The sequence below is a fragment of the Eucyclogobius newberryi genome, unplaced genomic scaffold (genome assembly GCF_026437365.1).
Source record: "Eucyclogobius newberryi isolate DKJ021-1_F unplaced genomic scaffold, fEucNew1.0.hap1 SCAF_19, whole genome shotgun sequence".
NCBI classification, from domain to species: domain Eukaryota; kingdom Metazoa; phylum Chordata; class Actinopteri; order Gobiiformes; family Gobiidae; genus Eucyclogobius; species Eucyclogobius newberryi.
Window position 1 is genome coordinate 23,940,474 of NW_027315823.1, and position 19,093 is coordinate 23,959,566.

Below are 19,093 nucleotides of genomic sequence, written 5' to 3' on the forward strand. Positions count from 1 at the left end.
TTTCACATTTGTAACCTTATTTCATACTCCAATGGAAATTATATATTGTTTTTTTCTTCTCTATTTTGCATGTTTTGGCTGGTGCGATACTCTGATGGGACTTATAGTCCGGAAAATACAGTACATGTTTTTGTTTTTGAAAAGTGGCTACATGACATTTTAGAACCCGACATGTGTCACTCAGAGTCTTGATTTTTCCAAACAATCACAACTAAGTACAAGGATGTGGGCGGGGATAGGGTGTAAGTGAAAACAGGACTTTACTGAGCACTGGAACCTCAGTTTCAGGACAATACAGGATTACTCAAACATGCAGGAATCAATCAAAAATATATCTTTGAGTGCACTAATGATGAGGAAACACCGTTCCCCTTTAGCATCAGGAAGCGTGTGTGCACTTACTTCTTGGATCCTGATTGGCTGCCCTGAGCGGAGCAGGTGTAGTTTCCGATCACATGACCATATCTCAAAGCCAAGGTGGAGTCGCAGTTGTCCAGCGTCACCACGACAACCTTCTGGTCCGAGGGGCCCTGTGGGAGACCGGCCTGGTTCAGGACAGGCTGCGAGCGAGAGCACACGACTTGATTATGAAGACAAACGGTCCTTAATGAAAGTTAATGGTCAGTAAACGGTCAAAGAGCTGTCACTGTCGGTAACGAGGATCGAAACGGGCAGTAAGTGATGTAGAAACACTTTTATGTACGAACTGAATGCATTTTAGCATCACTACCACATAGTCACTGCCTCCAAATGTATACTGAGATTAATTTTGTGTGTTTCTATCCATTTTGTCACGGGCCTGTCACAATAAAATGTTTCGAACTAATAGAAAATTCAGTGATAAACGATAACATTGAAGACCATTTTAGGATCTTTTGAACCATATTGCAGTGTAAAATATGATCTGCACTAATAATATCGCACAATGAAACGCACAGTAGACCATTTATCTCAATAAAGAGTCATATATACATCACTATTCTACCCTCTGCATCTTGTTACACACATAAATAAAAAGTACACCACTACACACAAAATGTACAGACGACAGATATAGCGCCCCAAAAATGTATTCTATAACTTTTAGTTCATGGACGATATGTGGATAAAGTAATACCTCTAGGTTTGAGACTTGCTTGTCGTCCCGTATTATTTTCATGAGTCTGAAATAACCACGTTGACTCACTCTTTCAAAAACAACACCGAAAAATGGCATACTTGGACGAGAAATTAAGCAGGATTTGGTGAAGATTAGTTTTTGAGCAATGCGGGGTCGTTTTTCATGAGCCTGATCACAACGTGGGAAACAAGAGCTCCGTAATCTCCGACATCACACTCAGATTGTGTCGTGTTATAATGCGTGTGCTGACAGTGGCTGCGAATGGCCAACTGCCTTCCCTCTGCAGGACACCATCCCGGTCAACAATAGGAGCTTCTTCATTGTCTGTGCGTTCGCCGGGGGAGGGGGCACTGGAGGAGGGGCGGCGAGGATGATGATTTAGTCAATAAAGGGTCACGACCTGTTTTCGGACCGGAGCTGTTACACGGGGGGGTCACGGGCAGCTCACGTTAACCGTAAGCGGCGGTTCAAACGTGGGACGCCCGCCGGGGACCGAGGGGCCGCGTGCGAAGGGCTCAGGCAGGATTTGGGGGGGGAATTAGCTCATCGTCAGAGGGACAAGTGGCTGGCTGTGCGATCTGAAGCCAGCGCAGATTAGCCGACCATTGTGTGTTTCTAATGTATACAGATACAAATGTCCAGCATAATACTATTTCATAATACAATGCAAACACACAACAGGAAGAAAAACATGATGAACGTGATTTGAGAGCAATCTTAAAGTGCATGTGACAGGTGTTTTTAATAATTACTTTGTTTGGTGGGATAGAACCTGCAGTGAATATTTATCATAGTTGCCGTTTGTGAAGAAAATTTGAAGTTAAAAGGCAGTAGAGCTGAGTTCAAAAACATAATCCCTCTGTCTAAGGCTTTGTTCACACTGCAGGTCAAATATTTTGCGCAAACTCTGATTTTTTTTCATGACAATGTTAAGGGCCTGAATCAGATTTATTCAATCGCGACCCAGGCCACTTTCACATTTGGTGCTAAATTGGATTCGGTCTGCTCTTTTGCAAAGTGACTGCAGTCTGAACATAAAGGTCACATTTATCTGACTGGAATAAAGCAGGAGCCGCATTTGTTTTTAATTGGAAAGCGCCTGCAAAAAAAGTGACTGAAATGGTTTTATAACGTGTGACAATGAAAAAATATCAACTTTTGCCTAGAAAAGGAAAAAGATGACTAAAGACTAAATGGTGCTTCCTCTTTATAATCCTTCTCATAATGTGACAGCAACAGCACCACTCTTGGTTAGTTTTGTTTTCTTCTCCACATCAAACACTTCAGGGCTGTGGCGTAACAGGATAACTGATTTGAGTCACATTTTATTTGCAATGTGAACTGCCTCTTTGAAAAAAAAATCAGATTTGAGCGTCAAGACCTGCAGCCTAAACGTAATCTTTGTCATCAATAAGCAACATTTCATCGTTTAATCATTCATTTTTCTGACAGCTTAAACAAGCATTATCAAATAAAAGTCTTATCAGGTATTAATAGCTATCAAATCATGAATATTGTGTATTTTTTATGGATTTTGGCCCTTGTTTACAGTATGGTTGCTATGTAAAAGTTGTGGAATTACCTTTACCTATGTCACATCTGCTGCTCATAAACGCAGCATTGTCAAACCAGAGAAAACAAGGCAACAGTTTTAAGGAAAATCATAACTATAATTATGTTTATGACGTTTTAGTGAAATGTGTAGTTTAAACTTAAATGTGCATTAATTAGGATATCACATTATTAATCCTGAAGGCAATTCTTGTGCAGGAGAAGTCATTAAATACTTTCATAAAATAGTTCAAAAGCTTAAAGGACAAGCTTAAGAGAATTAATTTATTTGTGTGTGTTCTTGGAAAAAAGGAGCATATAACATATAACACGTGACCAGAGCTTCAATGGCAGAAAACATCTTTTAACAAATGCAGAGAAAAAAATCCAATACAGAAATTCCTGTTGCAGTTGCATTTTGTGTTTAAAATACTTTGTGCTGAAGTCATGTATATTTGTGGGACATGCAAATGGACTGAAATCCAATGTAAGGTGTTTTTTTCAAAGAATGCAAGAAGTGTAACTACAGTGTAACTACAGTTTAAACCACTGTTATAAACAACTTTCATTGTCGTTTTATTTGCAGTGTTGTCTTACTTTATGTGCCTTATGTTTTCTCAAATATGTTTTCCTGAAGGGAAAGAGAAGCGACAGTTAATGGAAATAAGTGCATGTCATTAGTGAAGCCAAGTCACAGAGCTTTCAGTGACGTCCCTCCTACTTATTTCTCTCTTTGCATCTGAAATGCAAAACAGATCCTGGGAAGTAACTTTTTCACTTTGATTCTCCTTCAGGCCAATTTTCAAACTAATCGTTCAATGATAAAACAAGCAAACATCCTCAGTGAATCGCCCAAAGGTGAAATGATCGGACATGCTGCTTTTTCCACGCTTTGTGAAAAGCTGTGAGACCGGCTCCGCTCCAGATCTGAGCTTTCTCTCTGACCTCCTCCCGTCATCAGTCAGGGCTGTTGACTCTCCAATAATGCGCCTCTGTCAGGACATTTCTCCGCCACACAAAGCCCGTCCTGTCAGCGCTGATTGGTGCGTACATATTTGCTCTGCGCCGCATCAAACTCTACTTTTGCAGCAAACGATTATGGGAGTATGAGTTCGCTGTCACTCGCGGGGGGACAAGCGCGCACCGAGGGGCGGCAAACACAAATATTAGGGAAGATTGACTGGTTGTATCGTAGCAACAAGAGGGGACAGCCCGAAAGCACAGAGTCACCACTCAATGCCGGAGTCAATACTTCTGTGGCGTTTTTGGCTTGCTCTCGCGCCTCTGCTTTTCTGTCCCGTTTGAGAGCGCGAGGGGCACCTTCCTCGGGGCCGCATCATTCACTGCCCGGCGTCCCAAAGGAAGCGAAGCCCCCGGCACAAAGGCAGCGGTCATTGCCATTCTCCACAGCTTTCCACTTCTCACTGAAAGCCACATTTTAATCTAAAACGCCCCACCCCCCGCGGACAGTGACGGGTCGGGGGGGAGCAGGGAGCGGGGCCACAGTGGGACACCTTAGATGGGAGGGGCCGGTGTTCTACCTCATCGATTTGGGACATGAGAACGGCAGCGGTGTGAATTATCTCTGCCTAATCACTGAATACTGACAATGTCTTATTACACGAGGCACTGAGTTGTGGCTGCCCCCCCAAAATACCCCCCGATACTCGCTACAAGAAGGTGTTACTGCGTTGCATGGAATGTTACGCAGTATGGCATTATCTATCCCCGTGGAGACGAGCATTCACCAGGCCAATTTACAGGTATGATCTGTGGAGGGGATGCACGTTTTTCAAGGTATTTTTGAGCAAGAAAAATATGTGCGGTAGAACTTTGTGCACCAAAAACCACTAAAAGAAAAAAACACTAAAGAAAATATTAGTTTTCCTGAGTACTACCAGATCGGATATAAAAAGGACTATTGCAGGTCTGAATTAGGACCATGTCTTGGGTCATTGTCAATGTCATTTTATTTTTACTTTTAGAAATTAGTCAACGGTCAAAATGTGAATAAAATGCTCTCTAAATGACCCGGTCCTACCAATTGTACAAATGCCACAGCTTGAGAAACACGGCAATAGAATAAATGCAGGGTAGGTCGTTTAATGCCATACTGTGGAACATTTCAGGCAAAGCAATACCATCGCCATGGAGACAAGCTGGTTACAGACCCTTCACCTGAGCCTTTAAGTAAAAAACATTTAATCGGCTAAGAAAAATACCACGATTAACTGAGTCAAACTCTGTCTAAATGTGTCTTTATGCCAGATGCCCTCCCACACGTGCACTGTGACCCTCTTGGCAGGATCGTTATCTAAATTAAATTACACTAATAGTCAATGGAAAGATGCCGTAAAATTTTAATCTAGTCTATGATTTTCCTTGGCAAATGACTCCTAATTTCCATCCAGAGGTTGACAAGAAGCTGATTCTTTGCCACGTTTTCATAGATGCAGGATGAAATGTGCTCTGCGGGGGCGTCGCCGTGGAAACATTATTATGATGCAAAGTGACTTCCTCAATAGGCCATAAAGTTGGTCCTGGCCCAGACGCACTCCATACATTCCCGACCTGATCGAAATGTCTGAAGCCCAAGCATATTTAGCTCAGAAACATCACGTCTCGCTCTTTCACTGAGCTTTATTGAAGCTTCCTCTGCGTCTGGATGGTTCGCTTACTCACCTCCATCAGCCGTTCTTACGCGCTCTGTAAACAGCCACATTTTGTTCTCCTCGACACCACGGTACTGCTTTTTCACGCGCAACTCCTGCCCCTTGTTCAGCCGCGAACTACTGTGACACGTGACCCGCTAAATGTAATAATGGAGGCGTCATGCTCAGAGGTGAAGCGCATTAAACTGGGGGAATTTGCACAGAAATGGTTAGATGGATTAGATTAAGCACTTAAAGCGGTTACCTTGTTGTAATAGTGGACCTCTACCGCGTGCCACTGTCCATCGCTGACTCCTCCGAGAAGAAACGGAGAAACTGTAGTCTTTGTCTCCCCTTTAAAACGTAGACAGTTTGAGTTGCGTTGTAATATCAGTGTTGTTGTTGTTGTTGTGCGCAATCGTTTCCCGTGCGTTGCTTACCGGCCGAGAACGTTAGTTGTATCTGTTCGTTGATGATCTCCATCGCGATGAAGTCGTGTTTCTCATTGAAGCGTCCGTTGTATAGGAGTAAACCGTTGGGCTCTTTAGTGGCAAATCTGGAAAAAATAAAAACACGTACAAAGTTCATGAATCCACAGTGATGTCAATGAAGGAGAAAATTACAAGACAAAAAGTGTCAATAAAATGAATCGTGTACAATAAAATGTAGTATATGTATTCAGTGAATCCATAATTGTGATGATTCAGGTCACAATGAGATGTTACAAACTAAAAAACAATCATGACCATTTTAGACACAAAAATAAGTTATTTCAGTTTGATCTTAGTAAAAAGATAATATATATATATATATATATATATATATATATATATATATATATATAGTGTCAAAAAACACAAAAACAGTAAATTGTGAGGTTTCCTCACAATAATCGTAACACAACATAAACTCTGACATTGTGACGTTTGGTTCTAAGACACTGGTAGCGCTTTGTTCCTGAGGTTTCTACGCTAACAGCACCAGCACCGATGTACAGTCGAATGACATGTATTTGCAGTATTAGTATTATTAGTAAGAGGCAAATCCACACACAATAGGTAAAAAATGAAACGCAACAGATAACGAAGCAAAGCAGTGGCACAAGGCTCGGTCCAAGAGGGGAAAGTCTACGGCTGGAGCCAAGAAAACTGAACAACTGTGCCATGAATAGACACGCAGAGGCACAATAGGAAGAAGCAAAAGTAGGGCAATGTCAAAGCAGGCGAGAGGGGGAAACCACGGCATTATGGGACATGAAGACACAGGAAGGCAGCCAAGAGGAGAGACGAGTGTATTTACAGTTAGCATGTGCTGTATGAACATAGAGTGACCACAATCTGCTGCGGTCAGGATGTCTGACCGCCTCCAGCAGCTAGAGGACGTTTATAGCTCATATTCAGCAGCCTTTGTAAGAATAAGACTAGTGTTTGTTCTTCATGATTCCCCTGGAAAACATGATATACAGTAAATGATGATACAAGAATATGATGATGCAAGGGCCGCTTTTTCCTCTAGATGATGTTTTTTAAATAATTTCCATATTATGCAAGAAATAACTTAGTTATTTTATTTAAGGATTTTATGAATTAGTGTTGGCAATGTTTCCCAGTATTTGTTTTTACTGAGAAATCTGGGAGGAGAAATAAAGGAGTTTAACATCTCATTTAAAATTGAGAACAAAATCAACATTTTCCATTTCAAAAACTTTCCTGAAATAGTGTATTAAGTTTACTTGTTAAAATATTGTGTTTATTGTGGGCAAGACTAGAGTTTAGTTAATTTGTTTGGGCAATTCACAAAAACAAAACAAAAAATACACAAAAACCTACACTAAAGAGGAAATGTGTTTGATTCTGGTTATTTCTAAGTTATTTAAACATCAAATCCACAGCAGGCTTTATACTTTTACATATTTTTTATATTCCTTTACATTAAAACCTTTCACATTACTATAAAATATAATAATTTTTCTTGAACTGAACTATTGAACATCAGCATATACATTTTTTTAGCAACGTTATAACACTTTTAACTGCACAATATGAAGCAATGGTCCAGATAGTCAACGAAGCCTCACTCTGCAGAGGATCAAACTAAAAATACCTGTCAGATGTGGTTCACTCTGATAAATCTGACTGTGTAGAAGTGGGTCAGTGGATGATGAGTGAAGGTAAAGAGCATAAAGAAACAACAGGATTATTTATGATTTGTCCCACTGGGAAAGCCCAGCACACATCTGGCAGAAGTCCCCAATGCGTCTTCTGGTCATTTATTCAATTAACAAGTGCGGAAATGTCCCCGGGAAAATTAATCTAAAGCCTATTTCCAAACAGGGTCAATATAATCAATAACAAAACTAGGGAGTTCATTGTCTAACTTAATCCTGCTGCTACTTAAAGCATAACATACATTTGACTCTTTAAATAGCACCTTGCAAATAATTTTAGCAGTTTATAATTATACTCCAGTAAGATAAAAAGCACTGACTGGAGAGCAGCTAGCACATTTGTATCAAAGTATCAAAGTATCAAACACCAAACACCAGTATCAAAGTATTAACTACAATGTCAACTAAAGCAATAAGTCCTTTTTTAGGGCTGTGGTCGACTAATTAAGTTCTTGGTTGACTTGCTTTGTGCTTTAATTACTCGACTAAAACTGGCTTGACGCTGGAAAAAACTCTCAAACCTGCTAAGTATCTATGATTTGACCATGTAACTGACCCAAAGTGACACCAAAATGACGGATTAGCACGCAATTACACGTATTTACACAGAAAACTACTCGTAAACTATGTTTTATTTGTAAAAAGCCAGTTTTAGCTCACAATTCACTCCCGAAACTTTAGAGAACCCACTCCAAGCGTTCTCATTACTTCTTGGTTCATATAAATACTTAAAAAGTCTCCCCAAAAGGATTATTCAATTATTAAAACATTGGTCCACTCTTTTTTGAGTCACTGCACACTCTTTGGGTTGAAATGACACCAAAATACACCATTTAGATCAGAAGAAAAACATGTAATGTTGCAAATATTGTCCATGCCACTAAATTTGGAAATGTTGATCGTTCTGTTTCCTCTTATTGGATCAGAAGTTTGCTCCAAAATGGTAAATTATATACAATTACAGCCATGTGTGGAAATGTTCTCAAGGCAGACCACACTCACAAATTTCAAAAGCTAAAGCAAGAAACTAAAAACTACCAAAATGATCAAACGTAAGCTTGGGTCATGTCATCCAAACAGGAAGCAAAGGTTGTATTTTCTTGAAAGGAAACCTCAAGAAGAAGAAGAACAGAGAGATTTCTTCAGTTGCTTTTAGTCGGGACGGGCAGCCGCTCAGTCCCTTTCATTCCCGCTCCTTCAGGGCTGCGGGGCTTTCTGTACATGATGCGGTTTGTGTGTTTTTTTTCTTGAGCCCCTGAAGACCCAGAGGGCACGGTACCACTGACCTGTTTACTTTGAAAAAAAATAAAATAACCAACAACCTTAATCTCAACCTAGACGAAACAGAACGATTTTGGAAAGCATCGTAACAGACCCAAAGTTTGCCCGGACGTGAAGACGCACGCCCCTCAAATGCTTTCTAGGGCGTCCCCGTCTTGGTTTTTTGACATATCGATTTAAAAGGCTTCCCCGTTTGCCCCTTCGAGCCCTCTGAACCATGAAGGTAATCAACTGGAAGTAAGGCCTGACTCGGTTGGCATCACTGCGCCACATTAGGCAGCCATCAGTAAAAATAACAACCAGTCTGGCCCTTATGTTGGGGGCCCGTGTCACGCTATGCTTACACGCTGTAGTACACGGGATCTGTGCAGCCATGTGAGAAAATATGCCTCTCCCGCACGCCGCCTGGAAGTGTAAAGGCTGGAGTTTTTACAGTGCCAGCTCTGATACGCTTTATTATTGATATTTGGCCTAGTTTCTTAGTGAACGTATACGGCTGTGGTTAAAGTTTGATACAGTGTGCTCGAGGATTACTGCATCGACGATAAGATTCACAAGTAAATGTACAGAAATGTTTATTATTTATTATTATTGTATTGATCATCGTGATTTTCCACTTGAACGAACTGAAAAATAATGATGTTGAGAATTGTATGAAGCAAACACGAGTAGCTTCAGTTCAACATATATACGCCAAAAAAGTCAAACATACATGTAAAATATGTTCTTACCTGGCTGTTTATATTAAAGCATCATCTATTTTCATTCAGAAAGTTTAATTTTATGAAGCTAATAAAAGGCAAATTAAGGATTTCATGGTAAAAGTGCCAACAAGGTCCTAAAATTGTGATGTTTCTTCTCACACTAATCTAAGCACTAAAGGTTTATATGGTGACATCTTTATTTGTGACTGGAAAGGTTTGTGAGCTAGAGTAGATAGAAGTAAGGATTTAATTAAAGAAATATGAGAAAAATCTTAAAGCACAGACCACAAATCCATATTTTTGGTTGAACACGAGTTAATTAACACTTGCACGCATTACACGAATAAAAACGGTCTTGTCTTAGTTTTAACCAGACATTTTGAACCAGATAAAGTTAAATAAAGGTCAGATAAAGGCTTCCAGGTTTCTAAATGTACAAATAAAGTGTATTATTGATGATTATTGATCACAAAAGGCTTATTCTTCTCACATTTTGATTTAATAATGCCATTGTTTTTCAAGTAAAACGACTCATGGCATGTTTGATTTAGATTACAATTTTTATTATTGTCATTATTTGTTGTTGATAATTATCCTTATCTGTATTTTTAAGTAGAGTCCCAAAGTACCTCTCAGTCATTTGAGTGAACAGAGACGGCATTGTATTTCCACAATTCAAACATAGTAAACTTCAATTTGTAACTCAATACGTCATGTGGCAGATCTAGTTTTCCACGACACGCCTTGTAGTCCGACTTTGATGAAAACCTACAACTTCCAGCATGTTTTTACTTAGCAGAATAAAGGTTTGATCGCAGGTGCATAATTTGATTGGCGTGGCGCAAATCTTGAAGCGAAATCTCGGCTTCGAATTGCAGAGCCAAACCAGAGTCTGAATGGGACCTAAAATTAGCCTTTATCCGAGCGCGCACCCTTCAAGCCGCCGCTGATCTGAGGCTATGGGGGACGGTCACCTGATCTGGGGGCGCTCAGGTGACAGCGCGGCTCACTGACCTCACCCGCCTCACCTGCCCCGGGCCGCTCCTTGTACCTGCCTTTCCCCCCCCAGCACATGCTCCTGTCCCGCCGCCGAAACACAGCAACCGCTTTCAAAAAACTGGTCCGAGCTGTTCCTCGTCAAAAAGGCCTGTCATCCGAACCACACTTAAAGCAGGCCCGCGCTCACAAGGGAGATTTTTATTCGCACCCGCGGCCATTTTGGGTCTCGGATGACGCGTGGGACAATAAGTGAAGCAAAGCGACATTACACCTCTGTTGTGAGGAGATACCCCGGCTGAAATGTGTTGTGACGTTTATGAGCCTTTTTACTCGGAGTCGGGTTTCATGTCAGGGCATCTTCTGAGGCTGGACCAATATCGCCAACACAGAAACTAGCATTATTTTACTTTTACGATAAACTGAGCAGTGAGAGTCTGAAAACAAACGAAACCAGTTCTTCGTCGAAGCTCTTACTGTTATTAACCACTTACACACAAGTAAGGTTCAGCGTTGTGAGAAAAATGCTCACAATTATGAATGTCTCTCCCCACTCTCTCGCCCTATTTTAATGCTGCTCAATGGCTAATGTCTATTAAAGGTGCACTATGTACCTTCTTTGACGAGGGTACGGCATTTGCTCCATGGAATCGCTATTTGCTTGAAAACGATTCCTGACCTTGACCGTTTGCCGAATGTCTCTACCCTCTCGCTCTCATTATTTCACGCAACTAATTTAAATCTGGGACTAAACGTATCCACCAAGTCAGATCCGTGGAGAGATGAGCTGCTCCGATGTCTCTCACGCTTTTTAACGGTGAGAAAAGTTCAAATCATAACAACGACGTCTTAACATTTTGAAGTAAACTGTACAAAAGGATTTGCCCCAGTGTTTTTGAGGAATGAGGAGTCTCAACCACAATTTTGCTGTAAATAATGTGCAGCAAGGTAAAGACCAGGGTTGTCAAAATGTATACCCAGATAATAAATTATAGTAAAACTAGTATCAGAACTGGATGCTCGTTTGATCAAGTCGCATAAACCTGAAAAAGCCGGACCTTTCCTGAATACTTTTTGCTTTTAAGACACTATTATAGGAATGTTTTGTATTGGAATGTGTATCGAGTACTGCGTCTGTTCCCTGGCCTTAAAATGCTAGCACTGAACAGCACAATTGTTCTGTCTAGTGAGATTTGGACCTGATTTCCCTGTGTCTCGGCCTCCTGCTGCTGATTGAGTCTTTGCATCTGCTCAGTATTCCCAGCTCCTCTGCCTCCTCCCCCTCCTCAATCACACACCTCGATGAATACAAGTCTGTGATAGAAAAAAAATCACAGCTAAACTATAAATACATTTTGAAAGAACGACACTTTAGCTGAATGCGAAGCGAGGGATAGAAACAACACCTTGCTAAAAGTGACTGGTTGCACATTTGGGTTCAAATCTGGACAGTTCGTGCGCTTTGCTGCGTCATTATAGTGTGTTACAGGAGATTTGAATGCATTTCATTTTGAATCAGTATGAAGGGAAAATGAAACTGGGTTGTCAAATGTAATTCATTGTATCATCGAATTTTTATTTGAATTAATTAGCACAGTTTTTCTCTCTGTTAAGAGTAGGTTATTCACTGAACTTGAGAAGGGGGTAAATGAAAAGTAAAAGACTATGCAACATAATATTTTAGTATAATTTTAAGTGACAGTTTAACAGGAAATGTAGGCTATTATGTTATGAGTCAACAAAGACTAAAGGTCCACTGCCTGTTTAGTTTATCCATCTAACGTTTACTTCATCGCGGTAGTGCTGCAAATAACAGTTATTATTATTATTATTATTTCTGTTGTACATTGAGAGATTGAGATTTTAAAAATACATTTATAGCTAAATAAAGGTTGAAATATGGTTGACTGAAGACTTCTAGATAGAGAGTATATAAGTGTTTTATCATATTTTTTTTGACATTTTGATTAAATAATGCAGCTTTTTTTTAATATGAAGTCTTTTGGCACATATTTTGGAGTCTGTTTAGTCTGTTTTTAGTCTGTATATAATTTTTATTATTAACAACAATAGCGCTTATCAACAAAAACAATTACAATTCTTTTTCACGATTATTCCGCTCACTCGTCCCAGTCTTACATTACAGCTCAAAAATACCTTTAAAAACACGTATTGTTAGTTTAAACTGGGTCACGTCTCCACAAATCTGACCTGTACCTGGCTAAGTGGCGCCCGTCGCTTGTCTCCTTGCACATCGATATGTTTATTCCCTACAATATTCTGGGCAAAGTGCGGTAGTAACATCTCCCCGGAGACAAGCAGGTGGCTGACCCTCCACCAGAAAAGTTGCATAGTGCACCTTTAACAACAGCACAGCAACATGAACACCACAGCGCTGCAACGATTCATCAACACATACAACATTTCAGAAAAGAATAAACTACTTTCGTCAACTTATTAGTAAATCTCATCTATCTGTCCAATATTTCAACCTTTATTTGGTGGGTAACGTATGGAAAAGGTCTAAATGTACAATAGAAATAATCGCTTGACTTGTCGAATGCTAAAATAATTGTTAGTTGCGGCTTTAATGCACACTATTAATGCATTGTCCTTTAGTTTTCCCTTCGCTGGGTAAAGTGACGCTCGCCATAACAAGGCTGCATTAGCATCCTCAAGTTATGCAAGTCTCGCCTTCAAAAGCACAGCTGCTCCTTGTTGTTGACTCTCACCTCACGGCCTACTGTAGCCTCCTAATTCACCGAGCAGCACTGGAGCTAACATTCAAGTACTTTACAGGAACTAGCCGCGTTTAATGGCGCCATCATTGCTATTAAATGCCCTTACTGTAACACAAATGTCAGGTGAGAGCTGCGTTAGTGGACGTGGGAGTGAGTCTCTGAGCGCGTGTGCAGATAAAGGGGTGTTTGAAGGAGTGCGTGTGCTTACGTAAGGGACAGGGTGAAGTGGAAGCGCTGCCGGAGCCCTTTGAACGTCACGAACGAGTGAGGAGGGAAGTTGCGCGTGGTCATCTCGCAGTAGGGCTTTTCGTATCCCCCGGCAGGACACTCGCACTTGAAACCCCCCACCAGCAGGTTTACGCACGCGCCGCCGTTTTTACAGACCCCCGGAGCACAGCGGCCGGAGCGCGCGGACAGCTCGCACCGCTCCCCTGCAAAACAGAAACGCAGACAAGAGTTAAGGGACATGAGGGAATTGTAAAACTATTTCATCAAAAGTGTGAAAAAAGAAAAATCAAAGGCATTTATGCTGTAAAAAAGTCTTGCAATAGTAAAAGAAATCATGTTTCCTAGATCAGATCTTTATGTTAAGGATTAGAACAATCCCCCAAAAGGATCATTTAAAACATTTTGAGGGTGAAATTAGTACTAGGGCAGCACCATTTTAGAAAAATAGTACTGTGACTGAGATTGAATTTAAAAAGTAGGATTCTGCACATTGTATTCTGCACGACGACAGAAGACTGAAATATGTCATACAAAAATCTCATGAACTTCAAAACATGTTTGTAGAGGTCTAAAGTCAGGATATTTTGTTCTTGGGCTGCCACAAGTTAGTCGATTAATCACACCTTATCGATTATTTAAATAATCGTCAACCACTCCCCTCAGGCAGGAGGCCACGCCCCTCAGGTAGGAGGCCACTCCCCTCAGGTAAGAGGCCACTCCCCTCCAGCAGGAGGCTACGGTCCATCCGGACCAGAACCTCCCATTGCAAGAACAGTTTCTTTCCCTCTGCCGTTGGACTCATGAACACTTATTAAACACCTTTAACTTAATAATCATGTCAACAACCATTGTCCGTTTGCATTGCTAGTTTTAGCACTCTATCTGACTAAACTGTAAATTGTGTTTCTATATTCAGTCAAATTATTTAGTATAAGTAAAATTTTTATCTTATTTTGTTACATTTTTATTCATGCCTTATTATTAGCAGTATTTTTTTTATATTTTGCTATAATATTTGTTATTTCATGTTGCACCTTATCACCAAAGAAACTTCCTAGTTTGTGAATCTTGTTTTTAGTCACCAAAAATGGCAATAAACCTTTTTCTGATTCCGATTAACAGGTTCAATTAAATTTATTTCTGTGATGCCGTAACCACAACAGCTGTTGCCTCGAAGGGCGATAATGAAAACAGATGGTTTTATGACTGAAATTGAACCATAATTCCATGAAAATTATATGGAAAATGTGTACATTTAGTGTTGATTTGATGAAAACACTCTGTTGTTCATAAATGTGCTCCACCAGGATCCTCACTTCGGCTTAATCAAGTCACATCTTCTAAAATCTTTTCATCACGTGACTTTTGCTTTCTAAACCACTAATCTATAAATCAATAGAATAATTGATAGACTAATTGATTGGCAAAATGATCATAAGTTCCAGCCCTATTTTGTTCTTCTCAGAGAATCGATGAGGCCTTGAGATTTGATAACAGCGCCAACTCAAATCGCCATTTCGATTTGATTGTGTTAAATTGTGCAAGCCTAATTAGTATCATCAGAGCCTATTGCAAACAGCCTTTTATTATCATACGTTCTTTGCCAATTGAAGTTTATTTTTACACCAGTAGATAATATTGTCTGTGTGCACCAAACACCTTCCTGAAATCAAATAGCATCGAACGCCAGTGAAAATCAAAGGGAAATACGATTCAGGAGTCAAAATGTTTTCTGCATCTCAGTTGCTCTGTGTCACACCCGGAGAGACCGTCCCTCCGGGGGATACGACGACATTCGTATTCAGCGACACAAACATGAGGCAGACTGCACTGAGTTGGAAATGTTGACGCTTTCAAACTCTCTCAAGATATTCATAGCACTGTCTGCGCTCTCTGGGAACTACTGTGAGTTATTCAACAGCACAGCCTTTTGTATTGTCAAAATGATTGTACGGACATGGACAGAAATGTTACGGATGCAAGAAACCTTTTTAAAAATCAATGTAAAAAACAAAAATGGAGCACAGTAATCTAATTGATTGGGGTGACCTGCTGTTTGACTGTCATTGCCCACTGTCCCGTATCTTGTTCTTAGGACACTCTGGGGACCGAGGGTCACTGAGGCGAGACCAGTGTTGTTCTGATTTGTGTCAAGTCACTCTTGTCTCTTCGGCGACTTCTCCACTGCAAAACTGCAACATGTAGACAATGGACAGGCCTTTCTTGTGGTTCTTTGAAAAACGGTTTGAGGTTTATGTTGTCGCACACTTACTTTTACAGACTAATATAGAAAGAAATACTGGTACTCTTTCTACAGCAAAAGGCATGTATTTAACCCTTGTGCTACCCTCAAATGTAGTGTGTGGGTTAAAAAAAAGTTTTCCTTTTTTACTACTTACGGTATGTATTAAACATAAAAAAACAAAAACAAAACAAACCCACACATGCACACAAAATACTTTTTCATGTTGTGGAGGAAAGGGGGCAGTAACAGAAAACAACACTAACAGAAATCAAAAGTGAATGAAAACAACTGTATTGCAGTAACTTTACTGCAGATAAGATATTTTCACAAAGTCTTTCCCCTGGAGCGCAGTATTGTGTTTGAACCCTCCAAAAGGACTATGCCGATATATTAATCCATATTCTGATAAAGATATTCAGTTGATATTTTGTCAATTCAACAGAATTTTAGTTGTAGTTTGATTATAAATACATGTGAAATGGCTGTAAAAAATGATCACAAAAGTGCATAAATATCACCTTACCACGTGATATATACCACGTCTTTTATTGCATTTTTTTAGTACATTTTTATTATGTACTGTATATTAAAATGTTGCATATCTTCAAAACAACATTCACAAGAACAACAAAAAAAAGTTTGATATATTGCCCACCTCTACCTCCATTCAATATACAAATATGTTTAAAAACCTGGATTACATTTGTCATATTTACATTTCATAAATATGTTTCAGTCACCTAATTTTACCTGAAATACTTCTAATCTTTTTTTTTTTACCCGTCAACCCAACAATCAGTCAACAATTAGCTACAAGAGTGGTATTTTTATCTCACAGCTTGCGTTTTCCATAACTTCACTGGGGACAGTTTATCACACATTAACCGTGTGCGTGTTTGACCTCGTCCACCTCGACTTCACTGAACTGCTGACCTTTCAGAACAACTGTGAAGCTACAAATGCAGTTAAAGATTTACCCACAGCTCATAATTCATTGACTCATTGTGGCACTCGGGTGTTGATAAAGGTTTGTTTGCACGATAAATAGAAAGTCATTAATTTGGGGCTGGGAAAAGGAACAGTATAAGAGCAAATTCATATGATAAGTGCCCAACTAACAGTAATACAGTAATGTTGGGTTTTTTTCAATCGCTTTGACACTAATGTCTACGTTTTGGCACAATCACCAAAACTTTCCACTCAGGGATCAAACCCTGTTTATTTTGGCACCACCGTATATGCATTTTCAAGTCTTTACTCTCAAATTTAAACCACAAAACACTTTGCAGAACCTACAACACTATAATCCACCATTTAAACACAGATCGCAACTGTAACACAGTGTGCATTAACCAAAGAAACACACAGAACACGCAACAGAACACGCAACAGAACATGCAACAGAACACGCAGCAGAACACACAACAGAACACACAACAGAACACGCAACAGAACACGCAACAGAACACGCAACAGAACACACAAAAGAACACACAACAGAAAACAAAACAGAACACGCAACAGAACACACAACAGAACACAAAACAGAACACACAACAGAACACACAACAGAAAACAAAACAGAACACACAACAGAACACGCAACAGAACACACAACAGAACACAAAACAGAACACACAACAGAACACACAACAGAACACACAACAGAAAACAAAACAGAACACACAACAGAACACGCAACAGAACACGCAACAGAACACGCAACAGAACACACAACAGAACACACAACAGAACACACAGCAGAACACAAAACAGAGCACACAACAGAACACACAACAGAACACACAGCAGAACACAAAACAGAGCACACAAGAGAAAACAAAACAGAACACACAACAGAACACGCAACAGAACACGCAACAGAACACGCAACAGAACACGCAACAGAACACACAAAAGAACACACAACAGAAAACACAACAGAACACACAAAAGAACACACAAAAGAACACACACAACAGAACACACAACAGAACACGCAACAGAACACGCAACAGAACACACAACAGAAAACACAACAGAACACACAACAGAACACACAACAGAACACACAACAGAAAACACAACAGAACACGCAACAGAACACACAACAGAAAACACAACAGAACACACAACAGAACACACAACAGAACACACAACAGAACACGCGACAGAAAACACAACAGAACACACACAACAGAACACACAACAGAACACACAACAGAACACACAACAGAAAACACAACAGAACACACAACAGAACACACAACAGAACACACAACAGAACACACAACAGAACACACAACAGAACACACAACAGAAAACACAACAGAACACACAACAGAACACACAACAGAACACACAGCAGAACACAAAACAGAGCACACAAGAGAAAACAAAACAGAACACACAAAAGAACACACAACAGAACACACAACAGAACACGCAACAGAACACACAACAGAACACACAACAGAACACACAACAGAAAACACAACAGAACACGCAACAGAACACACAACAGAAAACACAACAGAACACACAACAGAACACACAACAGAACACACAACAGAACACGCGACAGAAAACACAACAGAACACACACAACAGAACACACAACAGAACACACAACAGAACACACAACAGAAAACACAACAGAACACACAACAGAACACACAACAGAACACACAACAGAACACACAACAGAACACACAACAGAACACACAACAGAAAACACAACAGAACACACAACAGAACACACAACAGAACACACAACAGAACACACAACAGAACACACAACAGAACACACAACAGAAAACACAACAGAACACACAACAGAACACACACAACAGAACACACAACAGAACACACAACAGAACACACAACAGAACACGATCCAATCCAACTTTATTTGTAGCGCACTTTAAAAGCAACAAAGACGACAAGTGCTTAACACACAGTAGAGCACGAGACAATGGAAAACAAAAGACACAGATTCAAACACAGTCGACATTTCAAACACAAAGAACAGGTGTGTTTTCAGAGAAGAATTTAAATCAGAAATTCAATTTGCCACAGGGAGTTTTGGACCAGCAGCAAACAAATATCCTGCTTTTCGCTTGGTTTTTGGGACAAGTTAAGATTCCCAGAGTTCAAAAAGTAATGATGACTAAACTATACACCTGTAGAGAGAAGTATTCCATCACAATTTGACAGAAAATCCCAATCAATAATTCAAACCAGACTCCTCTGCTCTGTTTACATTCCTTTGAGAGCCAACCTTGAAACAACATCCTTTATTCCCGGCTAAAACTAACGATTGCAGGTGATAAAAACGTGTCTGAACCACTTTATTTAGAACTAACCTACATTTTCTGTTAGTACACGTCACATTAATTGCCAGCTCGTT

General features: G+C 40.0%; 1 protein-coding gene across 3 annotated transcripts in view; it reads right to left on the reverse strand.

Moving 5' to 3' along the window:
- The window catches only part of celsr2 (cadherin, EGF LAG seven-pass G-type receptor 2), an 84,032-nt gene that overhangs the window by 28,361 nt on the left and 36,578 nt on the right, over positions 1 to 19,093 (reverse strand). For all 3 annotated transcript variants that reach the window (XM_072452257.1, XM_072452256.1, XM_072452255.1), the window contains exons 3-6: positions 13,420 to 13,642; positions 5,763 to 5,878; positions 5,588 to 5,676; positions 403 to 560 (exon numbers count right to left, since the gene is read on the reverse strand). In XM_072452257.1, coding sequence (XP_072308358.1) covers positions 403 to 560; positions 5,588 to 5,676; positions 5,763 to 5,878; positions 13,420 to 13,642 — 586 coding nt within the window. The remainder of the gene's footprint in view (positions 1 to 402; positions 561 to 5,587; positions 5,677 to 5,762; positions 5,879 to 13,419; positions 13,643 to 19,093) is intronic.